The 17522-nt window shown below is 50.2% G+C and overlaps 1 protein-coding gene across 1 annotated transcript; it reads right to left on the bottom strand.

The window, feature by feature from the left end:
- Window positions 1–631: 631 nt before the first annotated feature.
- LOC131571586 (serine/threonine-protein kinase PAK 1-like) lies at window positions 632–7263 on the bottom strand (the record flags this gene model as incomplete). Its single annotated transcript, XM_058824365.1, has 5 exons — window positions 632–757; window positions 4982–5178; window positions 5578–5677; window positions 6377–6494; window positions 7157–7263. Coding segments are annotated over 5 exons (648 nt in total), but the record flags the coding sequence as incomplete, so codon positions are not given.
- Between the last annotated feature and the right edge of the window lie 10259 nt (window positions 7264–17522).

Below are 17522 nucleotides of genomic sequence, written 5' to 3'. Positions count from 1 at the left end.
GGCCACGGCACCGCTCGGCTTCGCCGCCGGATCCGCGGCAGCTCGGAGCATCGCTCCCTGCCTGGGCCCGAGGCTCACCTGCGCCAGGTGCACCAGAGCATCGCCTCTGCCTGGACAACCCACAGCGAGCAGTGCCCGGCAGGGACTGCAGATCCCCTTTGGTGGCAGAGAAAAAAGAGCAAGGAATCTTCCATGGGAGAACATAGGCAATAGGATGAGGTGTCAGTGTCCAGTGTGTTCAGATGCACTCACAAGGATACTATTGCTCTTGGCTCAGAACATGGAAAAGAAGTGGGCAGACACAAATCAGAAGCTGGTTGCAATATCCAGGGATCAGTTATCAGAAGAAAATGCTACGCAACTGCTGGAATGCTTAATGGATGACTAATTACCCCTTGCCAAGTAATCTGGACTTTTTAGGGGCAGCATACTTATCTCTCAAAAATTACTCTAGAGATATTCTTAAGAAAATTTTGAAGAAAGGCTCATACACCCACATTTCAACGCAGTTGCTGTGGGTTTGATAAATGAAATCTGCTTTAATGTCTTGATTTTCCTAAAGATTTGTGGGGGTTGTTTTTAACACAGGCATGCATGCATGCTAAATTTGAGAATCTAAGGTAAGGTCTTTTTATAGGGGATATGGAAGAGACAGGTCTTCAGCCAGCAATATGTCAGTGAGAGACAGCTGAGCGATGATTACTGAGAAGAAGAACAGCCCTGCAATAGAGGTGTGAGCTGCATTGAACAGCGCTTGCTGTGGGCCAGAGAGCACAAAGCAGGCTGGCCTGGTGGGCCTGAATATTCCTGCCAAACACTCTGCATCTCACCCCTTTGCTCGGGCTCAGTGCAGAACTGCAGGATTGCGGGCGCTTCCTCCCAGAGCTGCGTGAGGCTCTGGCTCCTGCAGATGTGCCCTGCCAAGCTGTCCCGGCCTCACGCTGGCCTCGCTTCCCCTGGCACAAGAGCTGGGCCTGAAGGAGGCTGCCCTGTGCTCCAGCCTGCCGAGCAGCCCGGCTCCCTGCCCTGGTGCCCAGAGTGCTGCACACACTGCTGACCTTTGCCAGGAGTTGCAGGGCAGCCGGCAGAAGAGGAGGAATCCTCAGGCAGCCCAGCAACCCTCGGCTGCCCTTGATCTTTCTCTGCTCCTGGGCACACTCCAGACGGCCAATGCCTCCAGGCTGGGCTGTGCCCAGCACGGCTGCGCTTCCCCTCGGCAGCAGCCAGCTGCCACCTGGGCTCTGAGAGCGGAGGATTCGCCCACTGCCGGGAACAGGCACCCAGGGCCCGGCTGCTGCCTCTTGCAGCTCCAAGGGCCTCCTTCCAGCCTGCCTCTGCCGGGGCTCAGCCTGCTCCGGCCTGTGCCGGGGCTCTGCTGGGGCTCCACCCCAGCCAAGGCTGGGCCCGCTCTCACCTCACAGGCGCTGACAGCTCTGCACCACAGGAGACCTTCCCGAGCACCCTCTCTGATCTTTCTGCTTTCTCACTTGAGCAAGGCTCTCCTCCAGCCAAAGAGATTATTGCATTTTGGGATACAAATCCAAGTGGCAGGAGCCCCAATGTTCTCCAGTCACAGCTGAAGGCCTGCATCTGCACAGGGTGTTGGGCTGCCTCATTCTTCTTTTGGTTTTGACTTCAAATGCCATTGCCCTTTCTGCCTCAAATAGAAATACCAAAGCTGGCCAAAAACAGACCAGTGGGCCAGATTCCAAAGGCAGTGTGGTCTGGAGAGGATGAATGAAGAACATCCTTCTTCCTCACTTTCACACCATGTCAAAGACATTGTGTCACTTTCCACCTTTAAGAAACAACAGACAATTCAGAAGAAATTCTTGAGCGTATTCGCAGAGTGAGAAGGAAGGGAATCTTCAAGGTGACTTGTGGTTTCAGAAACTGTATTCATTTCCAATCCTACTCTGCACTCCTATTAGACAATCCTACTCTAACCCTAACCCTAATCTTAATCCTAATCCTAATCCTAATCCTAATCCTAATCCTAATCCTAATCCTAATCCTAATCCTAATCCTAACCTACAATCCTACTCTAAAGTGGTTGACGAATAAATGGTCCTGATGTGATTGTCACATTCTTGTCTCCCTCCTCTTCTTCACTGAAACAATCAGCGGCACCAGGCTGGACGCAGGCTCAGCAAATGTTACAAATGGATGCTGCCCAAAGGGAAAAAAAAACAAATCAACAAATCAACAACATGACTTTACAAGCTCAGTGCTTCATAGGATTCCTCTGTCTTATAGAAGGATGCAGGAACAGGACCAATGGGACCATCTAGACCTCCATCTTTATGCGCCAGACTTAGCCATCAAAGGCAAATGTGGCCCAGAATCCCACTCATCCATTTATCCAGGTGTCTTCATCTTGCTAGGATTTTTGCCCTGCCAGTGCTCTAGAAATGGTGCTTTCTGTCCTTGGAGTTTCTTCTTTTCAGGTATCTCTAAAGCCTCACACTGGTCCCTCTCTTTGAAAGACAGGCACTGTGCTGATTCCCACAGGGAGACAGAGCAGTGTCTACCTTTCCATGCCCTGCCCCTCGTGTGCTGGATGGCACCTTCCTTCCCAGCAGGGCCAGCCCAGTGGCACTGGGCCCTGCAGTTCCCTCTCTGCCACACAACCTGGCACTAACTCTGGCACAGTTCCTGTCTGCTTGAGCATGGCAGGCAGCAGATGGGGCTGGTACAAGTCCCTCCCAGCTGTCCCTGTTTGCGTAGCAGAAACCTCTAAGGGTGGGCTGGGGAGCACAAACCAGGGCCCCCAGGAGGCTCACAGTGAGCACCCCAGGACCCCTCCTGCCCACAGCCAAATCTCTGACCCCTAGGCTGCGACTGGCTTCCTTGGGTTCCTGCACCACCATTTCATGTCTCTGTACCCTGCACTGCTCTACTTCAATTCTTTTGCCATTAGATAAAACTGAGCACCCCACCAAATGACAAAAGAGGGCGACCAAAACAGCCAGAGGAGCTCTCTGACTCAGGAAATGCAGAGAGAGGTGGAGTTACTCAGTTTTGTGAAGAACAGGCACCAGGGAGACTTTATTGCCACTTTCCAAGACTTCAGAGTGGCTTTGAAGAAAGTGAGGGACATATTTTTTAACAGGGCCAGTTACAATAGGATGTGGGTGAATATTTTTAAACACAAACAGGATCTAATCATAACTTGTTTACTCAGAGCATGGTGTGACTCTGGCACTGGTTGCCCGCAAGAGCTTACAGGTGCCCCATCCCTGCAACCATTCCGGCTCCAGTGGGAAAGGGCTCTGAGAAACCTGATCTCTTTGAAGATGTCCCTGCTCATTGCAGGATACTTTCACCAGAGGACCTTTACAGGGCCCTGGCAGCCCAGCCCAGTCTAGGATTCCTCATCATTTTCATTTGAAGAGCACCAAGAATGGAGGTGAGGAGGAAGGGGGCTCATCTGATGCCTTGGACTTGAGTGGAGGAGGAGCCCATGCCTCAGAACCTGTTTCACCTGCAGCCCCTTCCCATTTTACCTGCAGGAGCTCCCTGGCAGACCAGCGCTGCTCCTCGTCTCTCTGCAGGCAGCAGCTCAGGAAGTCACGCAGGCAAGGCGAGAATCGGTTGGGCTGCTGCAGCCGTGGGGTCCCTACTGTGGCTATCAGTTGTGTAGCCTGGAGAAAAAGGAGACACCAGGCTCCACTTGCTGCTTTCACATCTCTAAGTGCTCTCCCACCTCCCTTTGTTTAACCTCTGTTCTTCAGTGGCAGTTTCTGCCCTGGCAGAGACCCAGAGATCATTTTCCTTTACCAACCAGAAAACCCAAACCCGATGCAGCCACAGCTTTTCCACCATCCCACAGATCTTGCCTTGGCAGCTGATTTCATTGACTGTGCTAGTTAATGGGAACTACATCAGAAAACGCACATTTGCTTCCATAAGGATTCACACCAGCTTGAGAGGCTTTTTGGAAGAGGGACTGTGCTATACAAACTAATTTCAAGGGTTAGTACATGAAAGGCATGTCTGCAGTGCTTGTTGGTCCTTTAAGCCCACGTGCCCAAGAACAAAACTCATCATACCTTTTGTGCTTTTTTTGAAAACAATGGTAATTGGAAGGTAAGAAAGGGAATCCATCAATTAATCCCCAGGTAAGGAAATAAACATTTGCAATCTCATCTTCAACAGAGACACATTTAGATGCCTGCACAAATGTATTGGGATGAAAATTGCTGCTTGGGCACAAACGAGCCACCTGCAGCTCTGTCTCAGCAGTCTGAAAATTGCAGCTTCCCATTTTGCAGCAAAAGAAAAACTGTCATGGTCAGAAGAAGGAGAGGTGCCATCCCTATGGCCACCCTCTGCTCATTTGGCTACTCAAGTCAATGCATTAATGATAGGCCCATGCCAGAAAGGGCCTGGAAAGAAACGGGCAGGCTCTCCGTATCACCAGGCTCTGGCTTGGTGACACAGAGAATGTGCCTTTGGCTAGGAGAGAAACACAGTGACTGAGTGTTTCAGCAGCACTGTACAGGAAGCAGAAGAGACTCAGTGGTCTTTACACTCTCATGCCCAGGTTTCAGGCATGTTTCCCAGTGAGAAGAAACTGTACAGGGAGTTAGGTTCATCTCTAAAGACCACAGTTTTAGAAACTTTGTTGGGTTTGTGTTGCCTTCCTTCATTTCTGGAAAGATAACAGCAGTTGTCAGATGCTTCTTTTCTGCTATTAAGGCCATCTCCACAGCCAAAGGACTGGAACCACTTAAAAGCCAAAGGAAAGTGTTGCCTGAGAATAGAGTTGGTTTGGAGTTTGTTTGCATGTGGTAAGGCTTGAGTTCCCCCACTGCTGAAACCAAAACTACAGCAGATGCTGATGTGTTGCAGACACATTTTTAGGAGGGGACCTTGGTGGAAGTAGTTCAGGCAGATGGCAATGGGCTTTTGTCCAATGGCACGCAGGACAAGGGACAGGTGAGAAAGACAGTGGGATCAGTGAGTATTTGCTCCTTACCGTGATGGGACTTTGGTTCCAGTAGGGAGGTTCTTGTTCGATCATTTCAATCCCCACGATTCCAAAAGACCATATGTCCACTTTGGGACCATATGGTTGACTTGTCAGCACTTCTGGCGCCAGCCACCAAGGAGTCCCGACTACCGAGCACCGTCTGCTCTGCTCAGGGCTGAGCTGAGTAGAGAGGCCAAAATCACCTGAGGAGAAAGCAAAACTCTGTTTCTATTTGAATTCTGTGCAATTAGGAAAGCAAGCCAAAGAATTGCCCAGTAGAAGTTGGAAAATGTGCTGTTGAATTCCTGGCATTGGTGACTTTTAAACTCCCCCCATTTTTTACACTGTCGCCAGTAGTGTCTTTTGTTCTTTGGAAGCTTTAGACTTGTAACTCCCTCCCTCTGGAAGGGACACACACAGAGCAAGGCCACTCTTGACTGCTTGTTCCTTGTCCTACCTCTGTGCACCTTGCAACTGTGCCCTCAGCTCACAGCGGGTGTCCCTGCGCTGCCACCAGCCCCATTTAGGGGAGCTGGCTGTCACTCCAAGCAGCCCCACACCCACATCCCTGGAATGCTGCTCCTGACCAAGAATACACTGACCCAGCTTGACAGAACCATCGGTTCTGAGAAGGATGTTGTCACTCTTCACATCTCGATGGATCACATGGTTTGAGTGAAGAAAATGCAGTCCTTGCAGGCACTGAGAGAGAAAACAGAAAGAGGAGGGCCAAAATGAGTGATGTGATTTAATCCCACAAGAAAGGCAACAAAGAATCTAAAAGATTCCCTCTGCAGGGGAATGGGCAGTAATGGCAGAACACAGTGCCACTGAGAGGAAGAGCTTGCTGCTCCAGCACTTGAAGAGCAGGACCTTTCTGAGGAAAGGCATGTCAGCTTCTGAAAGAGCAACAGCACCTGCTGTTATAAACTGTGCCCTGCAAACCAGCCAGGATGACTGCTGCTGCAGTGCATGTGCTCAGAAGCAAAGAGCCTTTTGGCTGCACTCCTGTCCTTGTATGCTGAGGCCTGAGAGAAACGAGTCTCTCTCTTTTTTCTTTGCTGATCATTTCCAATCCTGCCACCAGCACCTTTGCTTTCACAGGCAAGGAATGCAGTGAAGACAGACTCCAGGCAAACATTTAGAGAGGCAAGGTGGAGAACAGCAAATACAAATACATGAGCCCGAGCGAGAATACAACAGCAGGAGAGAAGAGTACTGGCACTGAGTACAGGGAGTGCAGGAGCACTGGCAGGCCTTTCACTTGAGATGCTTTTTCTTGCCCATAGCACACCAGCAACACAGAACCAAAGCTTGGCACAGGAAATCACTGCAGGTCTGAGCCCCTGTTTCCCAGACAATCCTGCCCAAGCCCTTGGAAACACAGATGGGATTGCTGACCTCCCGACTGATGGCTGCTGCCTCATCTTCATACAGAGCGGTCGTGCTGAGGATATCGTTCAGGGTGCCTCCGTCCATGTACTCCAGCACCAGCCAGAGTTCCTCACCCACAAGGTAGCTGAAAGAAGGAAAGAAGGCCGTGGAGATGAGCATGCATGGCTACGTTGATTTTTGCCTCCAGGTTTCTTACTTCCAAATGCCTTTGTGACAAGGACAGAATCATAGCAATAGATATTCCCTCTTGGCTGTGCATTGTTTGCAATCTGTGCAGTCTCAAGGAGATAAGCACAGCTGTGAAAAAGGAGATGTCTTAGATGGCTAGTGAGTGAAAAATGCAGTTTAGAAACAGCCCAGGTAAAAAACCTGTCAGGCATGGTGTTTCTGGAAATAAGCACCTAGTCTTCCTGGCATGCCCAGCAATGGCAAAGAGTGGCAACAATCCAAGGGAAATCCATTTTAGGACGGTTCATCAGCACTTCAGAAACTTGAAAAAATCAATCCCAAAACTATGTGGAGGCAGTAAACTTCGAGGCTGATGACTAAGGAAGATACAGCTGATCCAGATTTTGAATAATTTTGGAATAATTTTCAAACTAGGTGTGCCAGGGAAGACTCATGCAGAAGGGATGCACTCTCTTCTCATCCATTGGAGATGAGTAGAGAGATATGAATAAATAAAAATTAACAGCTTTACTATCTGCCACTGACCAAAGTGGGTTTTTAACCTCTTATGTTTGCTGTATGTAAATGCACACATGGGATAAGACCAGAACCACTCACCTGTCTAAAAAATTCACAACATTGGGACTCCTGTACCTCTTCATGATTTGGATTTCATTAATGCTTCGTTCCATCCTTCTCGGTCCTTGAAGATTTATTTTCTTTATGGCCACCTAAAATGACATTGAAAATCAGTAACTTGAGCAGTTGGTGGCAGGAGACAACAACGCACATGAAGCGAGTGATTTTGCAATGATACAGCTGAGCTGTGCCAAACTGCCTTGTCATTAGGCACTGCAGTAATTAGGAACTGACATTCCAACAGCCCATTTCTCTGCTCCCTTGGGAGCCAGTTACAGAACATGTGGGGCCGCTGACATTTTGCCTTGTCCACTTGGTAACAGTTGTGTCTCAGCTATCACCCACAAACCTCTGACCACAGTCTCCGCTGCTCTTTCTAGGATTCAGAAGAAGTAATCCATGCCTTAAGACTCTGTGGATCCATCTTGGGCAATGGGCAGGGCTTAGGGCTTTTAGGGCACTTGCAGATCTCTCCCTATGTGCAATTGCCAAGTGCAGCACTGCAGGTGGCTAAGGAACTACCAGTAACTTTCTGATGGATTTGCTGGCAGCCAGAATCAAGAATTCAGGACTCTGAAGCTGTAGCCCCAAAGAGCAGGGAGGTGCTCTAAGGCACCACCTTTGTTTTAGCAATGGAGAGCGAGTGAGCGCGTCCTTGTCTGAAAGGAAGCGCTGCCCTGCGTGCCTTCCTTCCGGCAGCTGAGGAGGACAAAGTGCCAAATGTATTTTGCAGGCTGGCACCAGTCTATGCTTCTTGTTCCTTTTCAGCACGGCTCTAGCCAAGCTCCAGCCACAGCTCACACCAGAGGAGAGCTGTGGGGAAAGCCCCTCAAGAGCAGCAGAGTCTGCAGGGGCTGTTGACATTTACCTCTCCTCCTGTGGCAGTGTCGAGTGCTTTAAAAACATCTCCAAAACTCCTAGAAACAAAAGAGAAGCAGAGAAAGGAGAAGCCATTTAGATCTTGCACTGAAAGCCAGCCCACACAGGAGATCTCTGCTGTAAATGCCTAAAAGCTGCAGGACTCTGGAAGCATGGAGATGTTCTGGACAATGCCTTCTGAGCACAATTAGAAATTCTGATCAGCATTGACAATCTAAGCCCAGTGCCTGAACACATTTGCAGCTTGTCTGACTTCACGCTTGATACCTATTCCACCAGCAAAACACCTGATGCATAGTTTTGTAAAATTAGCATTGCTTGGACTCACCCACTGCCAATACTTTCCAGTTCAATGTATTTGATGATAGGATTTTCCGTCTTCACCATTCTGCCTGAGGGAAACAAAATGCAAGATGTTCACTTTAAAGCAGAGATCCCACCTTCTCGGAGATACAAATGGCAGCCCCACTGTCTGGGGCTCTGAGCCCTCCCTTTGTTAGCCAGCTCTGAGGTGGCTAACAACAACAGGAACAGGAACTGGAACAACAAGAAAAGAACAGCACGTCCACAGCACAAGTCTGGCTGGCACAGAGACTGATTTCTTGCATCCTTTGAAGTGAGAGACCTCTTGGCAGCAGACACACAGGGAAGCACAGGGAGATGGATTCAGACTACACTGAGACCAGAAGAGAATACATACCAAAGCAAGTAAGTTTGTCCTCTAGAAACATTGAGGAGAGCTGGAACTAAGAGTGCCTTTGTTTGGTTGGGAATAAACACTGCGAGATTTAGAAAAGGTTTCCCACTTGCTAAGATTAAATGCACCTGCACATCCCGAATCAATTCCTCTGAACAGATGTCAAGTTCAGAACAGGAGGAATATTGCCAAGTGTTCCCATCTTTTCCACCTTGCAGCAGTTTGCCAATAGAATGCCTTCCCAGTTGTAAACCAGAGCAGCTCATGCCAGAACCAATCGCGACGGGGCTTTCAGCATCAGGACCCTCACCCTTTATGAGCAGGCTGAGCTCAAAGACGCCCTTGCCCGTGCCCCGCGTGAAGAACCACGCCGCTTCTCTTCACCCTGACAGTGCGGATCAGTCGCTCCCATTGCACTCGCCCTCTCGGCACCGCACACCTCCCCATCTTCCCAACTCAGCACGGCGGGCACGGGCACAGAGGGACAGCAGTGCTCCTCAGGCACCCCTGTGACACAGAGAGCTGCCCAGAGGAGATGCTGACCCTCTTGTGAGTCCAGGCCATGCGAGGCAGAAGCCGGCCCAGAGAAGGGGCTGCTGCCTCAGGCAGCTCCGCGCTGCAGCAGCCGGGCAGCAGCGGGACCCTCCCAGCTAAGGAAGGCTCCAGCCTCTGCAGTCCCTGCAGCCCTCAGGGCCAGGGCAGCGACCACAACCAGGCTGGCAAAGGCCAAGCATGAGCACTGACAGGCACTGATGGGAAGAAGCCAGAGTGAGCCTGAGCCCGGTACAAGCTTTTGCCCCCATTCAGGACACAACAGGATGGGCTTTGAGATCAGCCCCATCGAGGTGTGGATCAGTGCCCTTTTTGTCCCAACAGGTGATGGTAGACACAGAATCCCCTGGGCTCTCTTCTCAACTCTACCAGGTCTTATCTGAGAGCACAGCACTGGCAGCTGTTACAGGCAAGAAGCAGATTCATTGGGTTGTGCTGCAGAATCACAAAGGGCTTGATTTGTTCTTTTAGAGACTGATCTCAGCAGGGCTTCTACCAGTGGCTAGAAGTCAAGCAGTCACAGCCTTCTGCTGATGCAGGAACAATTCCTGCTTCTGCCTTTGGCAGAGAGGGAAGCCCAGGCAAACTCCAGTCAGTCTAAGCTGCCCTCTGAGGCAGCAGGAACACCCAGAGCTCTCTCTTGCTGCCTTGGAGCAATGCCAGCACTTCTGTGACCCTGAAGTGAGGAGAGCCCTTTGGTACAGCTGTGCTGACATGTGCACACAATACACTGTCCCTCAGATAAGAAAGACAGCAGACGTACTGTGTTGCTCCAGGGAGTCACCCGCCATCTCCTGTTGCAGAGCAGCAGCTGGGTCAGCATGGGAGGTGAACCAAGTGCTCAGGCTCCACGTCTTTGGCTGGGGAGCAAAGGCTCCTTGGGGCGGCATTGCTGCAGCAGCTTCAGTGTCAAAGTTGGTGTAGATCTGAGAGAAGAAATGAGTTGATGTCAGGAAGGTGTGGCAGAGATTGCCCTGAAATGCAAGAGAGATTGCCATTTGAAATGCAAGCCCTTAGGAAGCTGCTGTCTGCCACATGCAGAGCTCTTCAACTGGATTGCTTTGGATGTCCACTTGTGAAACCAAATGGTCAAAACCAAAGACTGATTTTACTCATGTTCATAGCCACTTTCTTGTTCTAAAGGATGACTGCAGCAACGACCGCTCCACTTCCTCTCAAAGACTCCTTTCCCCCTCCTAGGTCTGCAGATACATTTGCAGCTCCTCATTCTAATGTTCTACCTCCTGCCATGAAATTCTCTTTTACTGCACCTTCCTCGGGACGTGCTTATCCTGCAGCATCTCTGGATGGTACAGTTCCTGGGCCTCATGCCAGCCTCGGGGCTCTTGGTTGCCCATCACTTGCTGGAACTCGCTGCAGGCTGCCAGGTAGGATTGCGAACCTTCCACCTCAAGTCAAACAGAACAAAGCAGTCAGAGACTACAGCTTGTCCCCGTCAGCCAGGAGTCATCGACTGGGAAGAAGTAAAGGACAGGAGCAGATTCACAAGGGTTACAGACAGCTTGTAGCCTGTATTCCAAATCTATGTGAGTGACCGTGTTCACCTGCAAAAACACCTCAAGAAACAAGGTCACCTGGCAGAAGCCAGCAGGAGTTCATTGGGATGACTGCTGGCTAAATGGCCAAGGGAGTAATGCCACTGTCTAGAGCATCAGCTGCGATTCAGCAGAGCAGGAAGTGTCCTTGAGAGCAGCTCTGACAGAGGCCTCATCAGGATGGCACTCAGAGGCAACACCCCACCCCCCTGCTGCTCTGCACTGCAAAGGCAAGGAGGGCAGAAACCACCCCTTGGGTGACTGCAGTGCCTGTTGCTATTTCTCTCGCTTTTCTAAATCCTTTTACTCCTGAAGGAGGCGATTAATTTTCTCTTTGATGATTTCAATTTTTTCGTCTGGCCTCTTCTTCCTTGCCTTGATCCTAGCCTCAGTTTCCTGTAGTTGTGCCGGCACCTGTTTGTCCATGTTCTGTAAACAACAATGGAAAGGACTCTCTTTCATGAGTGGAGCGGCTGCCATTCTTTCATTCACCTGTTTTTGTTGACTGTCCCTCTGCATAGGGAGATTCTTCTCTTCTTGGATGTCTTCATTCCACCTCTTCACTGCCATGTCACTCTGAGATTCGGGCAGCTCTGCTTGTGGTTCTACCTTGATGTTCTGTGCACACAAAAGCAGAGCAAGTGACTGGAAGCTGTCATCAGGCTCACCTTTTCCCTCTTTTTGCCTCAAAATCACATGGATTCAGCCACTTCTTTCTGCTTCCCTACCCACATCTGCTTCCACTGTAACCCTCCTGTCCCAGGGCTGATCTCTGCAGATTCCAAGGCTCTGTGCTTCCAGTGCCTGTGGGATTCCTGGCCTCCTCAGCCCCAAGAGCTGTGGTTTATGCCCTTCTTCCTGCCCTTCCCTCTGTGCCCTGGCCAGTCAGGCTTACCTGGCCTTTCTCCTGTGGCTCTTCCACCTGCTGCCCAAGCTGCTCTTCCTGCTCTCGGGCTGGGAACAGCTCTCCCTGAGTCTGGCATGGCATCTCTGATGAAGCAGTCTGCTCCTGCTCTCTCTCAAGAAGCACCTGCACAGAAAGCAAGAGAAGATGGGTTTCAGCTTCCCATATGACCTTTGTGGGCCAAGACTCCAAGACTGCTGGGCTCACACGTTCCCAAAGCACTGTGCTGCTGCTCTGCTGGGTCATTCTCTGTTTGAGGGGAGGCACAGATTCCAAAGTGACCCTGGCTCTACAATTAGGGGCCAACTGGGACTGAAGCTGCAAGAGCCTCTCAGGCAGCTGACAGGGAAGGTGTGGCATTTTCAAGGGTCTGGGGAGGGCCTCCCTCTGCTTCTACCATGTCCTGTTTGTCTCTCCTGAAGGGATGCGTTTAGGTGAGCATTGCATCTTCCACTGCTTTGGAGCAGAGCCAGGAAGATTCAAATAGATAGATAGATAGACAGATCTCACTTTTATAATCTCTCTTTACTGTACTGTGGGATTTACATTCTTTGAATGGAGAGAGATATAATTCTCTCTCCTAGGCTTTTTTTTAAGGAAGTGTAGTGAGAAACTTAGAGAAGAAGAGAAAACAATTATTATCTCTACTTGCTGTTCTTGTTGTTTAGTCCATGAAGAATGTGTTATAGCGATTGTTTACTGTAAGTGATTTGTTATTGCATTTTAGTGACAGTTGTTTGGATTGATTAGCTAATTAGATAAAAGACTGTGTGGAGACAGTCACTAGTTTTGCTTTAGTATCTTTTTAGTATAGTATTTCCATAGTATAGTTTTAACATAGTACTAGTTTAATATAACATAGCTTAATAAAGAATTTGTTTAAACTTCTAAACCACAGAGTCAAAGCACATTTTTCGCCACGTGGGGGTCACCCGGGATCAATAATGTTCTTTCTGTCGCTACACACATCATCACTTGGTAGCAGTGCCCCAATCAGAAGCCATCCTGAACCTGCTCTCCTGTTGCTTCAGTAACCCACACTCTTGGGGTCTCTGGAGCATGTGGGTCCTTATGGAATGCAATCAGACCCAGAGCGCTGCACAGGGAACAGCACTCTTTGTGCATCTGTGCTCGGGCAAGTTCTTCTCTTGCACTTGACCACACTGATGGTGCTAAAGTGGCTGGAATCAGAAATGCAGCCCAGCCCCTCCCACCTTCTCTAATCTCTGAGGGCCAGCTGGAATGCAAGCGCATTGATTTCCTGATCAAGTCCCAAACACAAAACACACTGATTCCCTGGGCTGCCGAAAAACACGGGAGCCGTTTACTTTAAAATGATAAGCAAGCCCTACTAGCTGGTCGGGCACCAGAACAGCTTGTTCTGCACAAACATCCCTGCCCCAAACTATGTGTTCCTGTGCATAAATACTGCATTATCCAGAACTGCCTCTTTGAAAACTAAAATTCTAGCAGAATTTCTGCCAGTGCTGTAAAAGGGCAGGAAAGATTGAGACAAAGCTCCCTTGCTCCCTGGAAAAGGAGAAATTGCACAAGGGTTTTCTTTCTATCAAACAAACAAATAAACAAAATAAGAAAGTGTTACTCACACCAGTGTCTAAAGCACTTGGATGCAGTGAGGGGATGTCTGGAAGGGAAACAGCCCTTGTGCTGAGCTTTGGATCTATGGATCTAAGGCAGTAATCTATGGAAGTCCGCCTGAAGGTGCCTCATGAGCCCCCCCATTGTCCAGGCTAAAGCTCCCTCGGCACCTTCTCCCTGGCCTTGTGCTGCACCCCCTTGCCCAGCTCCCCTGTCCTTCTGTGCACACGCTGCAGCCCCTCCATGACTTTCTGCTCCCCAGGGCCCACAAGTGCACACAGCACCCCAGCTGTGGCCGCAGCGCTGCCCAGCACAGGGCCACGCTCACTGCCCTGCTCCTGCTGCCCCACTGCTGCTGGCACAGCCACCAAGCCCTTGGCCTTCTTGGCCCCCTGGCCACACGCTGCCGCATCTTCAGCTGCTCAAGGCCGCCAGCCTGCCATCCTTCTTGCCCACGCAGCTCGCTAGCCACAAAGGTGCCTATTTCACTTCAGATACAGCAGGCACCATTGCAAGATGGCCTTCCTGTTCTACCACCTCATGTTCCAAGTAGATATCAGCCACTGCCCCTTCTCACCAGCGAGGGCTCCTTGCTGAGCTCCATGTGGCCTCTGAGCTCTGGGTGCAGCCTGTCTCCGCACTCGCTCAGCAGGTGCCTGGACACAACCGACAGGGCACTGGCACTGTGCTTGTTCAAGTGCAGACCCTGCAGGGCCATGACAGCCTCTGGCCTGCCCTCAGCCACTGCCCTGACAGAGTCTGCTGCACGCTCTGGGGAGGCTGAAGTGACATCAGCCTCTGCCTGCAGCTCAGCCGTGCCCTCGGTTGTTGCGGCGCTGGTGTTTCTGCGCCCAAGGCCCAGGAACCTCCGCAGTATCTGCAACAGAAGGAAGGGCAGGAAGAGAGGGACATTCCGTGGCCTGCTCCAAGAGTGGTGCTGGGCCGAACAGTGCCAGCAGGCCCAGCCCAGGTCGGGATGGCCGCAGGTACCTGCACTGGTCTGTGGAAGCAGCCGTGAGTGGGGTCCTGCTCCAGTGTCCCATCCTTGCCCGCATCTGGCAAAGAGCGAGTGCAGCCAGAGCTGAGGGGCTGCGGGAAAGGCCGGAGAACACGGCACAGCCCTGCACGGCCCAGGCAGGGACAGCCCCTGGGTGCCCAGGGGACGGAGCACGGCCAGCAGGGGCAGCCCCAGCCCCTCTTACGTCCTGTCTGTGGGGACATCCATAGGGGCGGGGATGGGATGGGGCCAGGCCGGCCGCAGGCACCAGTCCTGCGGCCCAGCTCTGCCACTCACCGTCCTGCACTGGCTGCAACTTCTCCGGCTCTGCAGGCTGCTGCGCTGGGGAGGCTGCAGGCCCTTTCTTTTTCTTCCCCCGAAGCAGGCTGAAGAGCCTGAGCACTCTGCCTGCCATCCTGCTTTTTGGCCTCTAGGACACCTTTGAGACAGATGCCTGGGAAATGCTCGGAGGTAGCAAGTCCCGCAGTCTGGCTGCAAGGCCAGCTGCAGGAAAAACACCTTGGAATCGCTGTGGGTCAGTGACGAAAGAGCCGGCTGTGTGGGGCTCCTCACAGCACAGCTCTGGCACGTCCTGTCCTGTCACGTGCACCGAGCACTGTGGCGTTGCTTCGTCACCGCCAGCAGCCACTTCACCACGTGTCACAAAGGGCCCTGTTCCATTCCGTTCCATGGTAACCATGCTGCGCCGTGTCAGCAAGGGCCCTTGGACACGCTGCCAAGTGGGCTGCACCAACACTGCCCCAAATGCCTCTGATTGGAACAAATCCATTGCCCCAAGTGTCTAAGACATCCTGGGACACACCAAGCCCAGCCAAGTGCTCAGGGGAGGACTCTCCACAGTGCCAGGCCAGCACAGCCCAGCTCCCTGGTGGCTCTGGAGCAGAGCAGCTTCCAGCAAGCACGGGGCAAACACATCTTGCCAAGAGTTAAAACTCACCAGATAGGGGAGGTGGCATGAATGTGTGCATCAGGCCTTTGAATTCACAGCTCCCCAAGAGAGCTTTGGGGCACTCAGCTGGACAAACAGGATCCGGCTCAGACCTGTGCTTAAAGGTGGGCAACAAACCCTGCCACAGGTGCTTGGCTTGTTCTCTGCATGCTTAGGTAGATGCCAAAGCTGCTCTTCACATCCTTCCCCTGCCTCTCAGCCAAGTGCAAGGACTGAAGGAAACACAGGAAGTCAAATGGAGACACTTGCACCTGTCTCTTTGGGGGCTCCTGGGGAAGCAGTTTCCTTGGCAATTAAGCCCCTCTCTTCCAAGGGCACTTCCCCAAATGTGTACATTTTCTGGGCAACACGAATCCACCCGTAAGTGCGGGGTGCGGAGGTTCATGGGCATCACACCATAACCAATATGATCCAGTGAAGCTAAATTTATTATTCTGAAAAAGACTATCTATAATAAATCTCTACTGTCCACACGTCTCTAGCTAATACATGATTGGTTAATCCTAGCTGTTCACACATCTAAAATAGAATGCTGCTTGGATTATCTAAGTTTTCACGCATCTTGCTGGGGTTGTATGGCCCACCCATGGCTCACTTTCTCAAGCTTGCTGACAAACTTGCTGAGTCCTGATGACTCTTTTTCTTTCATCTTCTTCAAGGATATATCGACCCCACTGAACGTGTTCAGTGTCCATTATTACAAGCAGGCTGGATTGTGCATCGGCTGAATACGGCCGTTGTCTTGCAAAAACTCCTCCACCTGCAAAATATCTTCAACAGTTCCCCGCTTTTGTTTTTGCAGAAGCCAGACTGATTTAAAAGCACGGTCAATTTCCTTTTGCACACACCGTAGTAAGCAAGGCACTATTAGTAGAACTGATAAAAGAATGAAATACAAAGCCTATAATACGTAAAATTATTTATTCATTACATAGCCAAGAATACCTAATACCAAAGCATACTAAGTCCTTGAGCCAGCCTCTTATTCCCCAGGATTTTAGCCACTCATCAAAAGAATTCTAAACAGCTGTCATCTTTTATCATGTTCTCCTTAAGCAATGACACTTGCTTGTCCATAGATTCAGAGTGCTCAGACAGATTCATGCAACACATCCCTTCAAAATCTTCACACCCATCTCTCTATGCTAGCAACAAAAACACTATTGCAGCCCTATCCTGTAATACAGCATGGTGTATGCTACCTACATCAGTGGTAAGCTCATTCAGTATGGCAGATGTAATGTTAATTTGTTTGTTTGTCCAACAAGCCAATCGTTTGAATTGTGTACGGGCCTGTGATGAAGCTACTCCTGGTGTAAAAAGTGATGCCAGTAGAACCAAAGGCATATTCTACAATTCTACATTATCCTTACAGTCTCAGCCTAATAGATGCACAGTACGTTTTGGACATTTAATTTGTGCCTGATGTCAAGCATCTGTTGAATGCTAGGGGCAAACAGTGTCAGTTTCCCAAAATAGCACAGTCCTCCTCATGCTTTCTCAGGAGTCTCAGGCTAAGCTTTATCTCCACAAATGAGAAAAACTCCAGGAGGTGACATCCTTGCAGATTTTGGTTTTAGGGATACAACCATGTCCAATTGGCTCAGTATGCCATGGTATTGTAATACCAGGAAGAAACAGGAAATATCCAAGTGCCGTCATCGCCGAGTTTTTCTGATTTCTCCCTAATCAGCTCTTTAACCTGGTGGTAATCATAGAACAAACAGTAATTTCCTGGCACTGATCCCAAAATATCCAATTCCTGTGGTCACTGACTTGTAGTATTTAAACCTTGAACGATTGTAAATGCCTGAATTCCTAACGGATTTCTAGAGATGCTTTGTTTTTCACACCAAATTTCTGTGATCATCCCATTTTGATTAGTGCACCAATTTGAACAGGCCTTACTTAAGTTGCCATAAATTTGAGCTCTGGTCCAATTTCCCAATTCTTCCATTGAGTCTGAAGGAATGCCAATTAAACAGGTGCCAAATGGATCCGAAGGTGGAGCTAGTGATAGGCAGAGAGATTCTTGCCTTGTTCTTTTAACCTATGTAACCCTCATGTTAGCTCGCTGCTCTATTTTGTATACCCCCTGCGTTTCCTTAATCACTCCACTAAGCAACATGGTTAATATTTTCCAGACTGGTGCCATTGTCGCCCTTGTGGTCCATCACACCTGCGCTTTGCC

This window comes from Ammospiza caudacuta, chromosome Z, assembly GCF_027887145.1.
Source record: "Ammospiza caudacuta isolate bAmmCau1 chromosome Z, bAmmCau1.pri, whole genome shotgun sequence".
Classification (NCBI taxonomy): Eukaryota; Metazoa; Chordata; class Aves; order Passeriformes; family Passerellidae; genus Ammospiza; species Ammospiza caudacuta.
This window is presented reverse-complemented; position numbering and strand designations above follow the sequence as displayed.